The sequence below is a fragment of the Canis lupus genome, chromosome 26, assembly GCF_048164855.1.
Source record: "Canis lupus baileyi chromosome 26, mCanLup2.hap1, whole genome shotgun sequence".
Classification (NCBI taxonomy): domain Eukaryota; kingdom Metazoa; phylum Chordata; class Mammalia; order Carnivora; family Canidae; genus Canis; species Canis lupus.
Window position 1 is genome coordinate 27,351,972 of NC_132863.1, and position 16,653 is coordinate 27,368,624.

The 16,653-nt window shown below is 44.1% G+C and overlaps 1 protein-coding gene and 1 long non-coding RNA gene across 12 annotated transcripts in view; one reads left to right on the forward strand and one right to left on the reverse strand.

Moving 5' to 3' along the window:
• Positions 1 to 14,571, forward strand: part of DLGAP4 (DLG associated protein 4) — a 194,950-nt gene extending 180,379 nt beyond the window's left edge. For 8 of the 10 annotated variants that reach the window (XM_072800873.1, XM_072800872.1, XM_072800879.1 and 5 more), the window contains 3 exons: positions 10,819 to 10,910; positions 11,805 to 11,960; positions 12,750 to 14,571. In XM_072800873.1, coding sequence (XP_072656974.1) covers positions 10,819 to 10,910; positions 11,805 to 11,960; positions 12,750 to 12,968 — 467 coding nt within the window. In that variant the 3' untranslated portion in view covers positions 12,969 to 14,571. Of the gene's footprint in view, positions 1 to 10,818; positions 10,911 to 11,804; positions 12,032 to 12,749 lie in introns of those variants that run through there. The other 2 variants (XM_072800874.1, XR_012018541.1) reach the window with 2 other exon arrangements.
• Positions 1 to 16,653, reverse strand: part of LOC140618416 (uncharacterized) — a 94,550-nt gene that overhangs the window by 30,999 nt on the left and 46,898 nt on the right. The window lies entirely within an intron of this gene.

Below are 16,653 nucleotides of genomic sequence, written 5' to 3' on the forward strand. Positions count from 1 at the left end.
TAATATAAATTAGCATTTCATTCCAATTGCTGAATAAAATTCCATTGTATGGATATACTGTATTTTCCTTATCCATTTGTCACTTTTCTCCACCTTTTGGCTATTAGGTATTCTTTGAAACATGAAAGTTTAATTTTAGTGAAATCCAACTATTTTTTTCTTTGGTTGCTTTTAATTTTGGTGTCAGGTCTAAGAAACCATTGCCTAATCCAGGGTCTTGAAGATTTACTTCTATTTGCTTCTAAGAGCTTTATAAATTTAGCTGTTACATTTATGTCTGTGAGTTAATTTTTATGTATGGTGTGAGGTATGTGGGTCTACTTTTATATCTTTTTTATATGGATATCCAGTTGTCCCAGTATCATTTGTTACAGAGACTGTTCCTTCCCCATTAAATGGTTCTTGGTACTGTTGTCAAAAATCAATTGACCATAAATGTAAGAATTCATTTCCAAACTCTCAATTCTATTCCTTCACACTGATACACGTGTGTATACTTAAACCAGTACTACACAGTCATAATTATTACTATAACTTTGAAGTAAGTTTTGAAATTGGGAAGTGTGAGTCTTCCAACTTTGTTCTTTATTATTATTTATTTATTTATTTATTTATGATGGTCACAGAGAGAGAGAGAGAGAGGCAGAGACATAGGCAGAGGGAGAAGCAGGCTCCATGCACTGGGAGCCCGATGTGGGATTCGATCCCGGGTCTCCAGGATCGCGCCCTGGGCCAAAGGCAAGCGCCAAACTGCTGCGCCACCCAGGGATCCCCAACTTTGTTCTTTAAATAAAAATACCAATAAAATAAGTTTATGGCCGGCTCTCAGGTTCTCACTAAAGAAGTTCTAAAGTATGTACTTTGATCTTATATTTCCATGAGGTTTAGGATCACATTGTCAATTTCTGGGGGAAAAAAAAAAAAAGCAGGTGGGATTTTATTTTGATAGGAATCATGTTAAATCTGTAATTTGATTTGGGGAGTATTGCCATCTTACTAAAAAAAAGTCTTCCAATCCATTAACATGGAATATCTTTCTATTTACTGAGGCTTTTAAAACTTTCCATAGTAGTTTATAGTTCTCAGTATACAAATATTATATATCTTTTGTTAAATTTATTCCTAAGTATTTTATTATTCTTGATGTTGTTGTAAATGGAACGATTTTCTTAACCTCATTTTCAGATTGTTTATTGTTAGTGTATAGAAATATAATATATTTTTATATGTTGATATTATATGCTACAATATGGCTAAATTTTAGAGGGAGGGATTCCTTAGGACTTCCTATATAACGATAATTTCATCTGAAAATAGAGATTGTTTACAATCTAGATTTATTTTTGTTTTTTGCCTAATGGCCCTGAATTCAGTATAATGTTGAATACAAGTGGCAAAAATGGGGCACCCTTGCTTTTGTCTCATTCCTGATCTTAGAGTGAAACTATTTAGTCTTACACTGTAAGTATGAAGTAAGCTGTGGATTTTTTTTTTAAAGATTTTATTGATTTATTCTTAGAGAGAGAGAGAGAGAGAGAGAGAGGCAGAGACACAGGCAGAGGGAGAAGCAGGCTCCATGCAGAGAGCCCGACGTGGGACTCGATCCAGGGTCTCCAGGATCACGCCCTGGGCTGCTGCAGGCGGCGCTAAACTGCTGCACTACCGGGGCTGCCCTATTTTTTTTTTTTTTTTTTTTAGGCTGTGGATTATTATGAACACTTTTGACCATGTCTCCTGGTGTACATATATACAAAAGTGCTTAAAGATATATACTGGGTGTGGAAATGCTTGGTTCATAGGGTATGGAAACAATTTACAAATTGTTTTCCAAAGTGATTATAATTATACCAATTTATTATTTCTTCAGCACAGTGTTCTACATCTTTACTTACACATAGTACATTAGTTTATTTTCAGTCTACAAATATGAAACAGTGATTATAATTTGCATTTCATTGTTACTAATGACACTGAGCATCTTTTCACATATTAGTCATTCTAAGTTCCTGTTCATGTTTTTTTCTCATTTTTCTATTAAGTTGTCTGCCTTTTTCTTATTGCCTCATAAGTGATCTTGATATATCTGGATTCTGGAACTTTTGTCAGTTTTATATATGGTAAATATCTTCTTCCAGTTTGTGACTTGTCTTTTCACTTTTTTTATGGTATCTTCTAAGTAAGTAGATATTCTTTTTTTTTTTTTTTAAGTAAGTAGATATTCTTAATTTTAATGTAAATTTATCAATCTTTCTCTTTTATGATTTGTACTTTTTTGTACCTTAAGAAAGCCATCCTTCTACAAAAGTTAAAAAGGTATTTTACTGTTTTCTTGAGGTGCCCAGATGGTTCTGTCAGTGGAGCATGCAACGCTTGATCTCAAGGTTATGAGTTTGAGCCCCACATTAGGTATAGAGATTGCTATAAATAAATAAAATATATATATACATACACACACACACACACACACACATATACATACATACACCCACATACATTTTAAAGATTTTATTTTTAGATAATCTCTTCACCCAACTTGGGGCTCAAACTCACAACCCCGAGATCAAGAGTCATGCATCCTAACTGAATCAGCCAGGTGCCCCAAAAAGATAATTTTACTGTTTTCTTGTAATGGTTTTCATCTTCCCCCTTTAAGTCTTTGATCCCTTAGAACTGACTTGTCTGCAATGGAGTGAGATAAGGCTCTATGTAAACTTTTTCTTATTGAATAATAATATATTAAAATGTTTGTCCTTATCCTGTTAATATGCAGTATAATTCTGACAGATCTCAGGTTTCCTATATGTGCTGGTCTGTTTCTGAGTTTTCAGTTCTGTTCATTAGTCTGTACCTAAGCACAAATCACACTTTCTTCATTGTTAGAACTGTACAAGGAATCTTGATAATAAGGACAAGCTCCCCTTTCTTCAAGAGTGTGTTGGCTAATCTTGGCTCTCTGCTCTCCCATATAAATTTCTTTTTTTAGATTTTTTTTTTTTTTAATTAGCAGAGTGAGAGGGGAGTGTGAGCACAAGTTGCAGGAAGGAGCAGTGGGAGAGGGAGAAGCAGACTCCTCACCGAGTAGACAGCCCAGCGTAGGACTCGATCCCAGCACCCTGGGATCATGACCTGAGCCAAAGTTAGATGCTTAACTGACTGAGCCACCCAGGCACGCCTCCCATATAAATTTTAGAATCAGCTTGTCAAAATTCCAGGTTGAGATTTAGATTAGAATTATATTAGATCTGTAGATCAATTTGGAGTAATATTGAGACCCTTATAAAGTAAGTCTTTGCTATCCAAGAACGTGATTATGTGTCTCCATTTACTTAGGTCTTCTTTACTATTCTTTTTTTTTTTTTTTAAGGTTTTTATTTATTTATTCATGAGAGACACACAGAGAGAGAGGCAGAGACACAGGCAGAGGGAGAAGCAGGCTCCACACAGGAAGCCTTATGTGGGACTTGATCCCGGGTCTCCAGGATCACGCCCTGGGCCAAAGGCGGGCACCAAACCACTGAGCCACCCGGGAATCCCTTCTTTACTATTCTCAATTAGATTTTGTATTTCCTACATAAGATTTGTTAGATTAGTATTTTCACCTTGCCAGGATGTCAGCTATATTTTTTGTGAATGTATTTTGTTTATTGTTAATGAAATTCCCTTTGACCTTTATTCTCTTTGACCTTGATGTTCTATCTAGAAACTTTGTTATATTTTTATTATTTGTAAATAAGAAATTGCTTTTTCAGGGGCACCTGGTTGGCTCAGTCAGTAAAACGTGATGCAACTGTTGATCTCTCTCAGGGTGCTGAGTTCAAGCCCCATGTTGGATGTGGAGCCTATTCAAAACAAATAAAAAGACAGGAATTGCTTTTTCACATTGTGCCATAGGTTTGCTTGAGTACAATGTTTGCCATAAGTTTTTTGTAAATACTCTTTTTCGGGTTTAAGAAAGTTATTGAATTTCATGGAACTTTTTTTACTGAATTTATTTAGATAATCATATGGTTTCGCTTTCTTAATCTAATAATGTGGTAAATTTTATTAAGAGATTTTTCTCCTTTCTTGACTTCTTTTTGGACTAACCAAGTATTTCCACTTTTCTCATGTTAGCTTATTAATGTTATAGTAGTTAACTCTAAAGATTACACCCTGCATCTTTGTCTTTGTAAAGACTACTCTAAATTAGTACCTTAACCACTTCACAGATGATGCAGGGACCTTAGAACACTTTTTGTCCCTTCCTGACTTGTGTACTATTGCTGTGAAGTGTTAATACTTCTATAAATAGTCTAACTGCTGCAAGACTTTATTTTTGTTTTATATAATCAATATGACAATGAATATTCACTTTGTGGTTTTTTGTTTTTTTTTTAACCCTTCCTATGACTCTTCACTCCTTTATTTTTGTGCTTCTACTTAGGATTTTTCTTCCTAAGGAACTAAAGCAAAGGGTGCACCTGGGTGACTCGGTTCAGCATCTGACTCTTGATTTTGGCTTAGGTTGTGGTCGAGGGTCCTGGGATGGAGCTCTGCAGCAGTGTCCACTGCTCAGGGAGTCTCTCTCCCTCTGCCCCTCCCCCCACTTGCACATACTTTCTCTAATCTTTAGAAAGTATATATATATTTTAAAAAAAAAAAGAACTAAAGTCAAAGCCTAAAGAACTCTGCTCAGTATTTTTTTAATGCAGTTACTTGTTACTTAAAATGTTTACATTTTAAGAAATGTCCATATTTGTCCCTTCCTAGTTTTGAATAGTATTTCTGCTAATTGTGGGTTGGTATTGATCTTCTTTCAGTACTTTGTCTTTGATTATGTTCTGATTCCCAGCCTATTACTCATCTGTCAGTCTTCCTACTGCTCCTTTGAAGAATCATTGGTTTCTCCCTTGTATTGTAGTTTTACCAGGTTTACTGTGATACCTCGGTGTGGTTTTCTTTTTATTTGTCCAGCTTGATGTTCACAGAGTTTCTTGAATCTTGGGTTTTCATAAATTCCATCAGTTTCAGAAAACTCCTGGCCGTTATTTCCTCAGATTTTTGCTCCATTTTATTTCTTCTCTGCTGTGGGTGCCCATGACATATCCGTTAGACTGCCATGTTTTAGGTTTCTTCATCTTCTTTTCTGTATTTTCCCTTTTATTTTCCTCCTCTGGGACCTTAGTCTGGATATTTCCTGCTGGATTATTTCATAGTTCAGCTGTAACTAATGTATTAAATCCAGCTCTTTGAAGTCCTAATTTCATTTACTATATATTTTTTTTCATTTACTATATTTTTTAATTCTAGAGTTTCCATTTGATTCATCTTGTCACATATTTCCTTGGACATATTCGGTTGTTTAACATCCTTGCCCAATAACTCTAGTACCTACATCCCATGTGGGTCTTTTTCTTTTTTCTGTTTTCTCTCTTTTGCTGTGCAATCATTTGGTCCTTTCTCTGCTCTGCTTGGTAATTTTTATTCAGTGCCAAAAACTGTATATGTTTTGTTCAGTTGACCAGACCAACTGAATCCAGGATGGGATTGAACTGTTTCAGAGCTGAGTGTTTTGAGACAATCTATTTCTGTTTATTCTCCTACTGTGCACTCTCCAGGGAATCCCAGAGAGATAGCCTGTGGTATGTTCCAAGCCCCTCCTCCTTGGCAGACCAATTTTCATCTTTCCCACTCCAATTTTCATCTCTCCCACACCATAAGACTACTGGAAGCATTGCTTAGCTTAATGGACTTCAATTTGGTTGAATTGGACTTCTCTGGACTTCAATTTGGTTTCCTTATCCCCATGACACTGGCTCAGGTTCTGCTCAGCTTCTCAGCCTTGTGCTGCTTCTAAGTTGGGAGATACCATAGGGTACAAGCAATGCAGAGTATCAGATTCACCTGAATATTGTTTCCCTTCTCACTGGGATCTTAGCCTCTCAGATTCAGGTTGCTTTGGTAATTTTTTAATGCTTTGAGATTTTCTGAGGTTTTGTTTTGGTTTTTTTGTATTTGTTTTTTCACTTGGTCTTAGTGGGAGGGTTTGGTTTGTCTGCTACTAACTGGTTTTTCATGGATAGAATTAGAAAATTCCAATGTTGAATCAGTCTTGTATTATCAGAATAAACCCAGATGAATAATGATACATTATCATATTAGTATATATTGCTGGACTTGATTTGATAATATTTGACTTAATAATTTTGCCTTTGTCCATGAAAAGTTGGAAGATAATTCACCCTTCTCATGTTTATTCTGTTTCAGTATCAAGGTTATCTAGCCTTGTAAAATGAGATGTTTCCTCTACTCATTTGCTTTTTTAAGAACAAAATTATCTTTTATTTTACTCTTTCGTAGAACTTTTAAAAAGTATCTTTTCCATGGGCACCTAGCTGGCTCAGTTGGTGGAGTGTGTGACTCTTGATCTCGGGGTCATGAGTACAAGCCCCATGTTGGGTGTAGAGATTACTTAAAAATAAAATATCGTAAAAAATATGTATCTTTTCTACTATGGTTATGTCATACGGTTCTCCTTCCACTTGTAATCCTTTTTTGTTCGTACCTGTCTCCTTTTTATTTTGATCAGTCTGGCAGAGTTTAATTTTTATTTATTTATATTTTTAAGACTTTATTTATTTATTCATAGAGAGAGAGAGAGAGAGAGAGAGAGAGAGAGAGAGGCAGAGACACAGGCAGAGGGAGAAGGAGGCACCATGCAGAGAGCCTGACGTGGGACTCATCCAGGGTCTCCAGGATCACGCCCTGGGCTGCAGGTGGCGCTAAACCGCGGCGCCACCGGGGCTGCTGGAGCTTGTTAATTTTATTAATCCTCTATTATATGTTGGTTTATTACTTTATGAAGTTTCTTCTCTCTTTGGGTTTATTGTTCCTTCACTAATGTCTTAAATTGGATACTGAGCTCATATTTTTTTCAGCCTGTCCTTTGTATTTTTTTAAAGGTTTATTTATTTATGAGAGAGAAGCAGAGACACAGGCAGAGGGAGAAGCAGGCTCCCTGTGGGGAGCCCAGTGTGGGACTCGATCCTGGGACTCCAGGGTCACGCCCTGAGCCAAGGGCAGACACTCAACCACTGAGCCACCCAGGTGTCCCAGTCACCTCACTGTGGTTTTGATCTGCATCTCCCTGATGACAAGCTTTGTCGAACATTTTTTTTTAATTTTATTTATTTATTCATGAGAGACACAGAGAGAGAGAGAGAGGCAGAGACACAGGCAGAGGGAGAAGCAGGCTCCATGCTGGGAGCCTGATGTGGGACTCGATCCCAGGCTCCAGGATCATGCCCTGGGCTGAAGGCAGGCACTCAACTGCTGAGCCACCCAGGGGTCCCCTTATTTTTGTTTTTAAACATGATAGTTTATATATATCAGAACTTCATTCCTTTGTTGTAGCTGAATAATATTCCACTATATGTATATTACCATTTTATCCATTCGTCTATTGATGAGCACTTGGGTTGCTTCCACCTTTGACCACTATGGATAATGCCACTATGAATATTGACATACAGGTAATCTGTTTAATCTCTGCTTTCAGTTCTTTGGGGGTATATACCTAGGAGTGGAATTTTTTAGTTAAATGGTAATTGAATGTTTAACTTTTTTTTTTTTAAGATTTTATTTATTTATTCATGAGAGACACAGAGAGGCAGAGACACAGGCAGAGGGAGAAGCAGGATCCATGAAGGGAGCCCGATGTGGGACTCGATCCTGGGTCTCCAGGATCAGGCCCTGGGCCGAAGGTGGTGCTAAACCACTGAGCCACCAGGGCTGCCCGGATGTTTAACTTTTTTGAGGAACCGCCAGACCACAGCAGCTGTGCCATTTTACATTCCCATCAGCAAAGCACAAAGATTCTAGTTTCCCTCCATCTTCGCCAACTTTTGTGTTTTGGTTGTTTTATAACAGCCATCCTAATGGGTGTGAAGTGGTATCTCGTGGTTTTGATTTACAGTTTCCTAATGGCTAATGATGTTGAGGATGCTTACTGACCATTTATGTATCTTTGGAGAAATGTTTGCTCTGCTCATTGCTCTTTTTTAAATTGGATTATCTTTTTGTTATTGGGTTGTAGGAATTCTTTATCATGTCTGGATATTAACCCTTTGTTAGATATGTAATTTGCAAGTAGTTTTCCCATTCTGTGCATTGTCATTCCACTTCCTTCATAGTATCTATCCTTTGATAATAAAAGATTTCCGTTTTACTAAAGCCAAAGTTATCTTTTGTTGCCTGTGCTTTTGGTGTCTTAAAAACTACTGCCCAATACACAGTCGTGAAGATTGGCTGTTTTTATCTAAGAGTTTTATAGTTTTAGCTCTTCAATTCATTCTTAAGGGTCCAACTTCATTCTTCTGCACGTAGGTAGTTTTCCCTGCACTCTCCTGAATAGACTATCTTTGCCCATTCACACTCATTCTGGAATGACAGATACTATACCCAGAGAAACTCAATCTCTCTCAGTTGTTGTAGTTGAGAAAGTTGCTCTTGAATGCATTTCTTTAGCAGAAAGATTGCCTTTAATCTTTTCCATGCCCTTTGGCTGTTTTTTAAGAGATTCTCTGGTCTTCTGTCTTACTGTCTGAATTTGCTCGAGATTCATTTGGCTTCCTAAGGGTCAGCTGTCATTAGCCATTTCTGGAAAGTTCTAAATCATGATCTCTTCCATTCTGTCTGCTCTCTTCTGTAGAGTTGACTGGTTATACACTGAGGCCTACTCTTCATGTCTCTCAGCCCCTTTCTTCTTTGATAGTCTCCTCTATTTTATATTTAGTTGCTGCTTTTATTTATTAAAAATGAGGTGCCCAAGTGCAGTCTTATGGTTGGGAAATCTCAGAAGAGACTTTCCCTTTTATTCCTACTCTACTCTAGACCAAATGTCTCCACTGCCTGCCTTGAGAAGGGGATCCGGAGAGGCTCATTTTATTTCCAGCAGCTTAGCTCTTCATTTAAAAAGATGTCTTGGGCAGCCCGGGTGGCTCAGTGATTTAGCACCACCTTCAGCCCAGGGCCTGATCCTGGAGTCCCGGGATTGTGTCCCATGTCAGGCTCCCTGCATGGAGCCTGCTTCTCCCTCTGCCTGTGTCTCTGCCTCTCTCTCTCTCTCTGTGTCTCCTGTGAATAAATAAATAAAACCTTTTAAAATAAATAAAAATAAAAAATAAAACGATGTCTTGATTTGTTATCAAGCAGTTGAATTGTTTTGCACCAGGAGCCTTTCTCTCCTATTCTCCTAGTCCTCACTGGCTGGCAGTGAGCTTTATTCCTTGTGCTAATTCTAGAGTGACCCTTGTTTCTGTGATGGCCTGATTTTTCTCTTGCACTAGTTCCAGAGCTCTGGTTTTATTTCCTTACATCACTTTTTAGAGCACCTCCATTCCTGCCTTGAACTACTGGTTGACATGTTCATGGTTTTTCATCTTTTTCTAGCAACAACTTTCTGGTGAATGTTCATGTGCCATTTGCTGTTCCTGTAATCTCTTTTGCTCCTTTTTAATTACTGCTTTCTTAATGAAGCAAAATTCTTCCTTGATGAGCTCTTATAAGTAGATCACTGTAGGAGTGGGGCCAGGCCTGTGCCCCAGGCTGGCAGGAGTTCCTAAGGCACAGGGATGGGTGCCCTCTACAGCCTGGTCCTCTCCCCTGGCAATGACAGGGCTGCTTATGATACAAAGCTGCCCCCGACCTCCTGGTCCCTTGGGGCTGAACCTGATTTAGGAAAGCTCTTGCTGCAGTCCATTCCCCCTTTTTATTTCAAATAAGAGATTACTGTCTTCTCCCCAGTAATCTGGTTCATCCAGACATGCAGTCCTTACAGTCCTCCTTGTGAGGCTACAGGCAGCTTCCTTCACACCCAGTGCTGTGGAGTTCTATCAGAAGACAGTTGGATTTTGATTTCTTCTTTACTCTCTTTTGCTTTGCAGTGATTCTGCAGTGGTTGAGGAATAGTACTGTCTTTAAGCCACAACATTAAAACCAGTAGTCACACTAAAAGATCAACCTTATATTGCTGGGCTGAGCACTTCATGACTAACTCTCCTGTTGGATTCTATTTGCTTATATTTTATGAGACTTTTATATTTATATTCTTGGCAGGTCCTTATCTGTTCTCAGGGCTTCTGAAATTAGTGGTGTCATTTCCTATGTTTATTTACTCTCTGGAACAGACTGGATATATAATACTGGGATTTTCTGTTCCTTGAAGGCTTTGTAAAATGTCACCTATAAAACTACATAGTTTAACTTGGTTATTTTTTTCTGGGAAAACTTTTAACTTCTTCAGATTTTTTTAAATATTTATTTTTAAGATTTTTTATTTATTTATTCATGAGAGACACACACAGAGAGAGGCAGAGACACAGGCAGAGGGAGAAGCAGGCTCCATGCAGGAAGCCTGATGTGGGACTTGATCCCGGGACTCCAGGATCCGGCCCCGGGCTGAAGGCGGTACTAAATCACCGAGCCACCAGGGCTGCCCTCTTCAGTTTTTTAAAAACAGCTTTGGTCTAATAAGATTTTCTGTTTCTTCTTGATTTTATGATAATTCATGTTTTCCTGGAAATTTTTTTCATTTAAACTCAATTTTGAAATCTATTGCCATAAAATATCCTTAGGAAATAGGGGATGGGGCTCAACTTTATATTGTTTGCATTTTTCATGAGAGCAGATTAAAGTATACATAAAATGAAGGCCAGATGCTGCTCGCCAAAGTCACCTGAGGTGCTGGGTGGGGATGATAAAAGTCCTGGCCCTGATCCTGCCTTCTACCGCAGCAAACCCTATGCTCTGCTCAATCTCTCTTCACCTTCTCTTTCTCAGTCTTAGGAAAAGTCCTCAGTGCTGTGGGCAGTGCCCAGCTACTCATGTCCCAGAAATTCCAGCAGTTCCGGGGCCTCTGTGAGCAAAACCTGGTGAGTGATTCTTCTTCCTCCACTAAGGGGCTTCCAGCCTTTTGTTATCTGCCAGATGCCCAGCTGGCTGTGCCCTCCTCCCTAACACGGAGAAGGTGCTGGTGACGCGTGCCCATGCCTAGCACAAGGGCCAGGAATGGTCCTTCCAAATCTCTGGTACGTCTTCAGATAGAAAAGTGAAGCCTATATGAAAGGAGCCACGTGAAACTTAAAAATCAGCACTGATTGATTTATATTAAATATGCTCCAAGAACACAGGTGAGAACGAAGACTCACCACCCCTGGGCTTGCCGGTTTCCTGCTCTTTCAGCCTCACCTCTTAGGAGAGCAGCTGTTCCTGTGGAAGCCTCCCCTTCTCTGGCTGGCCAGGGACAGTGTGCTCCTGGAGGATGAGGGCGAGTGTTTGTCTCCAGGCCCTGCAAGGGTTTGGCCCTTAGCCGAGGCAGTCACCATGAGCACTGTGTTGTCAGAGAACAGACGGGGGCGGGCAGAAACCTTGTGGATTCTGTAATCATAACCACCTGGCAGTGATCCTGGCTTCTCCCCGCCTCACTGGGAGACCATGGCCAGGAACTTTTGTAAAATGAGAACAGCTTTCCACCCGGCATACATTAGGAACGTGAAGGCCTTCTTCCTCATGGCCCTACAGTGGTCGGTCCTGTGTTCTCAGGATGGGACTGTGTCTCTCCCAGAGCTCTACACCATCAGGGCTGGCAGTGACCACGACCTGGCTTCATTCCCTCCTATAGAGACTGGTCCTGGCAATGGGGGAGGGAGACTCGGCCTGCAGAGACCCCAGCTGGGGCTGGCAGGGCCACAAGCCCATACTTGGGGGTGGGGCCCAGGACCAACCTCCACTTCGCACGCCCCACTGATCCCCGTATGCCCCTGCAGAACCCTGAAGCCAACCCACGTCCGACAGCCCAGGACCTGGCAGGGTTCTGGGACCTGCTACAGCTGTCCATTGAGGACATCAGCATGAAGTTTGATGAACTCTACCACCTCAAGGCCAACAGCTGGCAGCTGGTGGAAACCCCCGAGAAGAGGAAGGTGAGCATGGAGCAGTGCGGAGGGGAAGTCCAGGGACAAATTCCTGGTCGGCACTAACGCTGCCCACATCGGTCAGTGCTGCTTGGCTCCCTTCTCCGTGTGTCGTCTTTGAGCTGGGGGCTCACGTTCATCAGTGCGCGGGGTCCACGCTCGGCTCTCGTCCAGCATGCCGCTCACTCTGTGCAGTCGACGCTGCCCCCAGAAGCATGCCATCCTGCCCTGCATGTCCAGAAGTGGGGCTCCTAGGAGACACATGCCCACAGCCCTGAGCACTTGTACAGATGTGGCTGTTGGGACTTTGGGGGCAGAAAAACAGTCCTCCTAGGGCCAGCCTCTAACATGAGGTGCAGGATCCCTTATGTAAAACCATGGCACCCAGTGGTCCCTGGGGTTATTGGTTACTGAACAATGCCCTTGTGAGTTCTGATCCCCTAGAACAGCATGTGAAATGTGGCCTGGGAGTCCAAAGCCCTGAACTTATTAAATCCCAGCTCAAGCCATGTGACTCAGGCTCCCAGTGGTTCAATGCAGGGGTGGGAACAGGTGTTCTGTCCATCCCTTCCTGCTAGAACATTCTTGGATTCTAAGCTTGCTTTTTGCTCCTATGCCTTGTGCTATTCCCACTATCATTGCTTCTTGTGGCTTTTTGATTCCAAATGTGTGTTGCTTGTGCCCGACGTGGGGAGGCTGGGGTGGAGGCTCTGGCTGCCAGCACACAGCGGGTGGTAGCGCCACACAAAAGGTGCACCTTGATTTTATTTTTCTTCCCTCCTCACTGTCTCACTAAAGGAAGAGAAGAAACCACCCCCTCCGGTCCCAAAGAAGCCAGCTAAATCCAAGCCGGCAGTGAGCCGTGACAAGGCCTCTGATGCCGGGGACAAGCAGCGTCAGGAGGCCCGCAAGAGACTCCTGGCAGCCAAGCGGGCGGCTTCCGTGCGGCAGAACTCAGCCACAGAGAGTGCGGACAGCATCGAGATTTATGTCCCCGAGGCCCAGACCCGACTCTGAGACCAGGAAGCGGGAAGCAAACAATTTTAAGTCATTAAAAAAAAAACAACCACACAAACTAAATGTGAACGGAACACCATTTTCTCAACCTTTAGGATGGTTATTCTGTCCAGAGACCCTGAGCCAACTTTCCAATTGATGCATCCAAGGGCTCACAATTTGGCTTTTTTGGGTCCCTCCCAGCTTTAGGTTATGAAGACTTCATACAAAAAAAAAAAAAAAAGTCAACAAAAACACAAAACGATAAAACTTTGTTGCCCCCCTCTCGCTGGCCGTGGTGGACTAGGTAGACGGACCTCAGCAACTCCCGGCCCAGCCTCCAGACTGCGGTCTTTTTACTTGTTCTATCTGACGAGAACTCGCACTAGCTTGTTTACAAGACGAGGACCGTCCGAGGACAGCCTTGGGCCCCTGCCATGTCCTTCCTCCTCCTCCCGCTACCCTGCTCTGACCTTGCAGTTTTCATTCTTACGTTCTTTTTTTCCCCTCAGAGCTCACACAGGGGCCACCATCCAGCGGCCGGCTTGCCGGCCCTCAGCCCCGCGTGTGACCACCAGCCCCGAGGACAGAGCGCTGGACACACAGCCCTGCCCCAAGTGCTCGCACAGGCCCCTCCACCCCCCACCGCAGCAGAAGCTGCGGCCTCGGGCTGGGTGGGCCAGGGTGGGGGGGCTGGCCTCTCCCAGAAGGGGAGGAGGGGCAAGTCTTGGCGGGGGGAGGACAATGAGATAAAAGCCACAGTGACCACACTCCAGACTCACGCCTCTTTCTTCTCTCCAGCCCCCTTTTCCTTCAGTAAAATGTTCAACTCAGAGTGACTTGCAGGGGACACTCAAGAGAGGGACCCCACTTTCCAGGGGTCATCTGTCCCTGGCCAAACCTGTGTACAGCACCCAAGGGGCAGGCAGCTGTGTCTGTACGGATGTGTACATATGCACATAGACCTTAGAGTGTATATTTAACAAACGCCCATCTGCTCACCCATGCCCCCCAGCGCCGCCGCTGGCTCTCGGGGCACCTGGCAGGAGGCGGGTGTGTGAATAGCATATATTTTTACATGTACTATATCTAGGTGTGTGTACAAGTGTGTGTAAAAATATATACCTTGTGTGTAAGCGGCCTTTTTTTGGTCTCCCACCTGCCCCTTGCTGTGGGCCCATCTGCCCCGCCTCTGAGTTTTCTGTTCTGTTGGTTTTTTTGGGGTGTTTTTTTTTTACCCCAATCATCCTTCTCTCCCCCGGCCCCCACCCTCACTCCCGGGGTGGCATGAGACCTGAGCTGCAGTGGCCCGGGCCTGCAGGGTGGGGGACGAGTGGGGGGAGGGGGAGGCCCAGCCCACAGCAAGCCCAGTACACGAGGGTAGCTCTCTGCCGTGGAGACAACGATGGCACTGGAGACGTCCTCGTGTCTGCCACTTGCTGCAGGGGCCCCGGGTGAACAGAGGGCCTGCTCTGGGGCCCCATTCCAGCTTGGCCGCCGTCTGTGACCTTGGGCAAGTCACTCGACCTCTGTGTGCCTCAACTTCCTCCTCTGTAAAACGGGGACAGTCCCTGCCCCTCCCTACCTCACAGGCATGTTGTGAGAATAAATGAGGTAACGCGTACCAAGGGCTCATGGTGTTCTTACAGTGGGATGGGCCAGGCTGTGAGGTGGGTGGAGTGGACACCTGGGGAGACTGAGCCTGACCCCCTTCCAGGTGGCAGCTCTTTGGAGACAGGCTGACTTGCATATAAACTAATTCCAGCTCTGGCACAACCCAGCTTGTGACCCCTGGGCAGGGACATTTCCTCCCACAGACCCCAGCTCCCTGACCTGAAAAATGTGTAACAGCCACCTTAACCTGCCTCCCATGAGAAACAGACATTTAATTCATAATTGTATGGAAGTCAAGCTGCGCTGCCCTGGCCCAGACCCAGGCTCTGCCTGCACCGCTCCAGGTGCTCCATTCTCCCTGCAGCTGCCTCCCCGTGACACTTACTTGCACTCAGCACACTCCCTGAGCACCTGCTCCACCAGGCCAGAGCCTGGCAGTTGTTCACAGAACTCAGGTGGAGGAGAGACACGCAAAACTAGGCCTATGTGAGTTCAAGTGTACTACTACAGGTAGCAGAAGATGCAACGCAAGGAGTTTGCAGGAAACTGACAGCACCGTCACACGCAGTCTGGCAAGAGCACTCTGATTGAACCCAGAAGCACAGTGGGTACTAACCTGCTTTGGGGGACGGCGAGCCTGGGGAAAGTGCGTTCTAGGCATAAGGACGTTCAGCACCAATGCCCAGTGGTACGAACAGACCTTTCAGTAAGTTCTTGAGCCAAGCTGAGCTTCAGACACCTGGTCTCCTCCCTTGGCCCCACCCCGCTAAGATGCAGTGACCTCAGGCTAAGGGGATGCACAGAAGTGCCTTCCCAGGACTTTGTTCTTCTACGGGCAGACTTGCGCTCAGAGCAGCCTGAACCTCCCCTCTGGATCGTGTTAATGGCGGCTGAGCACCCGCTGACCACAGGCAGCTCTGACCTCCTGGGGCTGGTGCCTTTCTGGACCTACCTCTACCTGAGACCTGGCTGGGGGGGCGGGGGAGGGGGCAGGACCAGAAGAGAAAATGAAGAGGTTTCAAGTTGCCTTGGGCACCGAGCCAGACAGAGGTTAGTGAATGCTGGAGGTAGCCAGGCTGGACTTGAGGGCCACGAGCCAGCCTGCAGCCCAACTCTATTCCTGATGCACCTCAGGGAAAGAGAGAGGACCCTTACCCCCCAAGGCCTGAGTGTTCCTGCTATGGTAGGGGAGGGGCCTTGATGAGGGTCTCTGGTAGGGCTCTGGCCCTCCCTGCAGCAGAGCACAGAGGGAGAGAAGCATCTGATGTGCAGAATCTGGGCCTCCATGACCAGCCTTACTGACACCACAGTGAAGGAACCCCCCACCAGTTGAGAGAAGAGTATGATGAACACCACATCCTTTACCCAGAATCACCAACCATCAACATTTTCCCATATTGGCATCAACCCTCACAGGCACATAAAAACATTCTCTACCTCCCCCAGAGGCATCTGAAAGCTAGCTGCATACACCATACTTCTCCCCCGCAAACACACCAGGCAACTCTTGAGAATAAGGACATTCCTGCATGACCACAATACCAATGTCACCCTCTAATTTAAACTAGGAGTGGTCCACAAGCACCTCCCCGTACCCAGGTGAGTGCCCAGTGCCCACCAAAAATGTCCTCTCTGGCTCTTCCTTTGTACCCACCCAGGATCCACTTAAGAATCATTCGCTGCTTTCAGTATGTCTCTTTAGTCTAGCAGAATTGGATTACATCTTGTAAGTACCCAACCATCTTGTAGATTATTGCATGATCTGGATTTATGTTTCTCAGAACTAGATTCCAATTAAGCAGTACGAACCAAAATATGAGTAAGATAATTTCCCATTCCCTGTACTTCTATCAAGCAGGTATTTGTCAGTATAGGAAAAGACTAACAGCAGCTTCCCAGAGAAGCTGCATTTCCAAAGCCCAGTCCTTGGGGGAACAGCAAGGGTCAGGAGGGAGAGATGCAGGTTGCAGGGTGCTGGGGAAGAGCAGAGGGAGCCCAAGCCACTGCGCCAACTCTGGGTCCCTGCGAACCACCCTCAAGGCTGCACATCCTAGAGCAGGAGGAGGCCCTTCTGGACCCCTGTTCCTCCAAG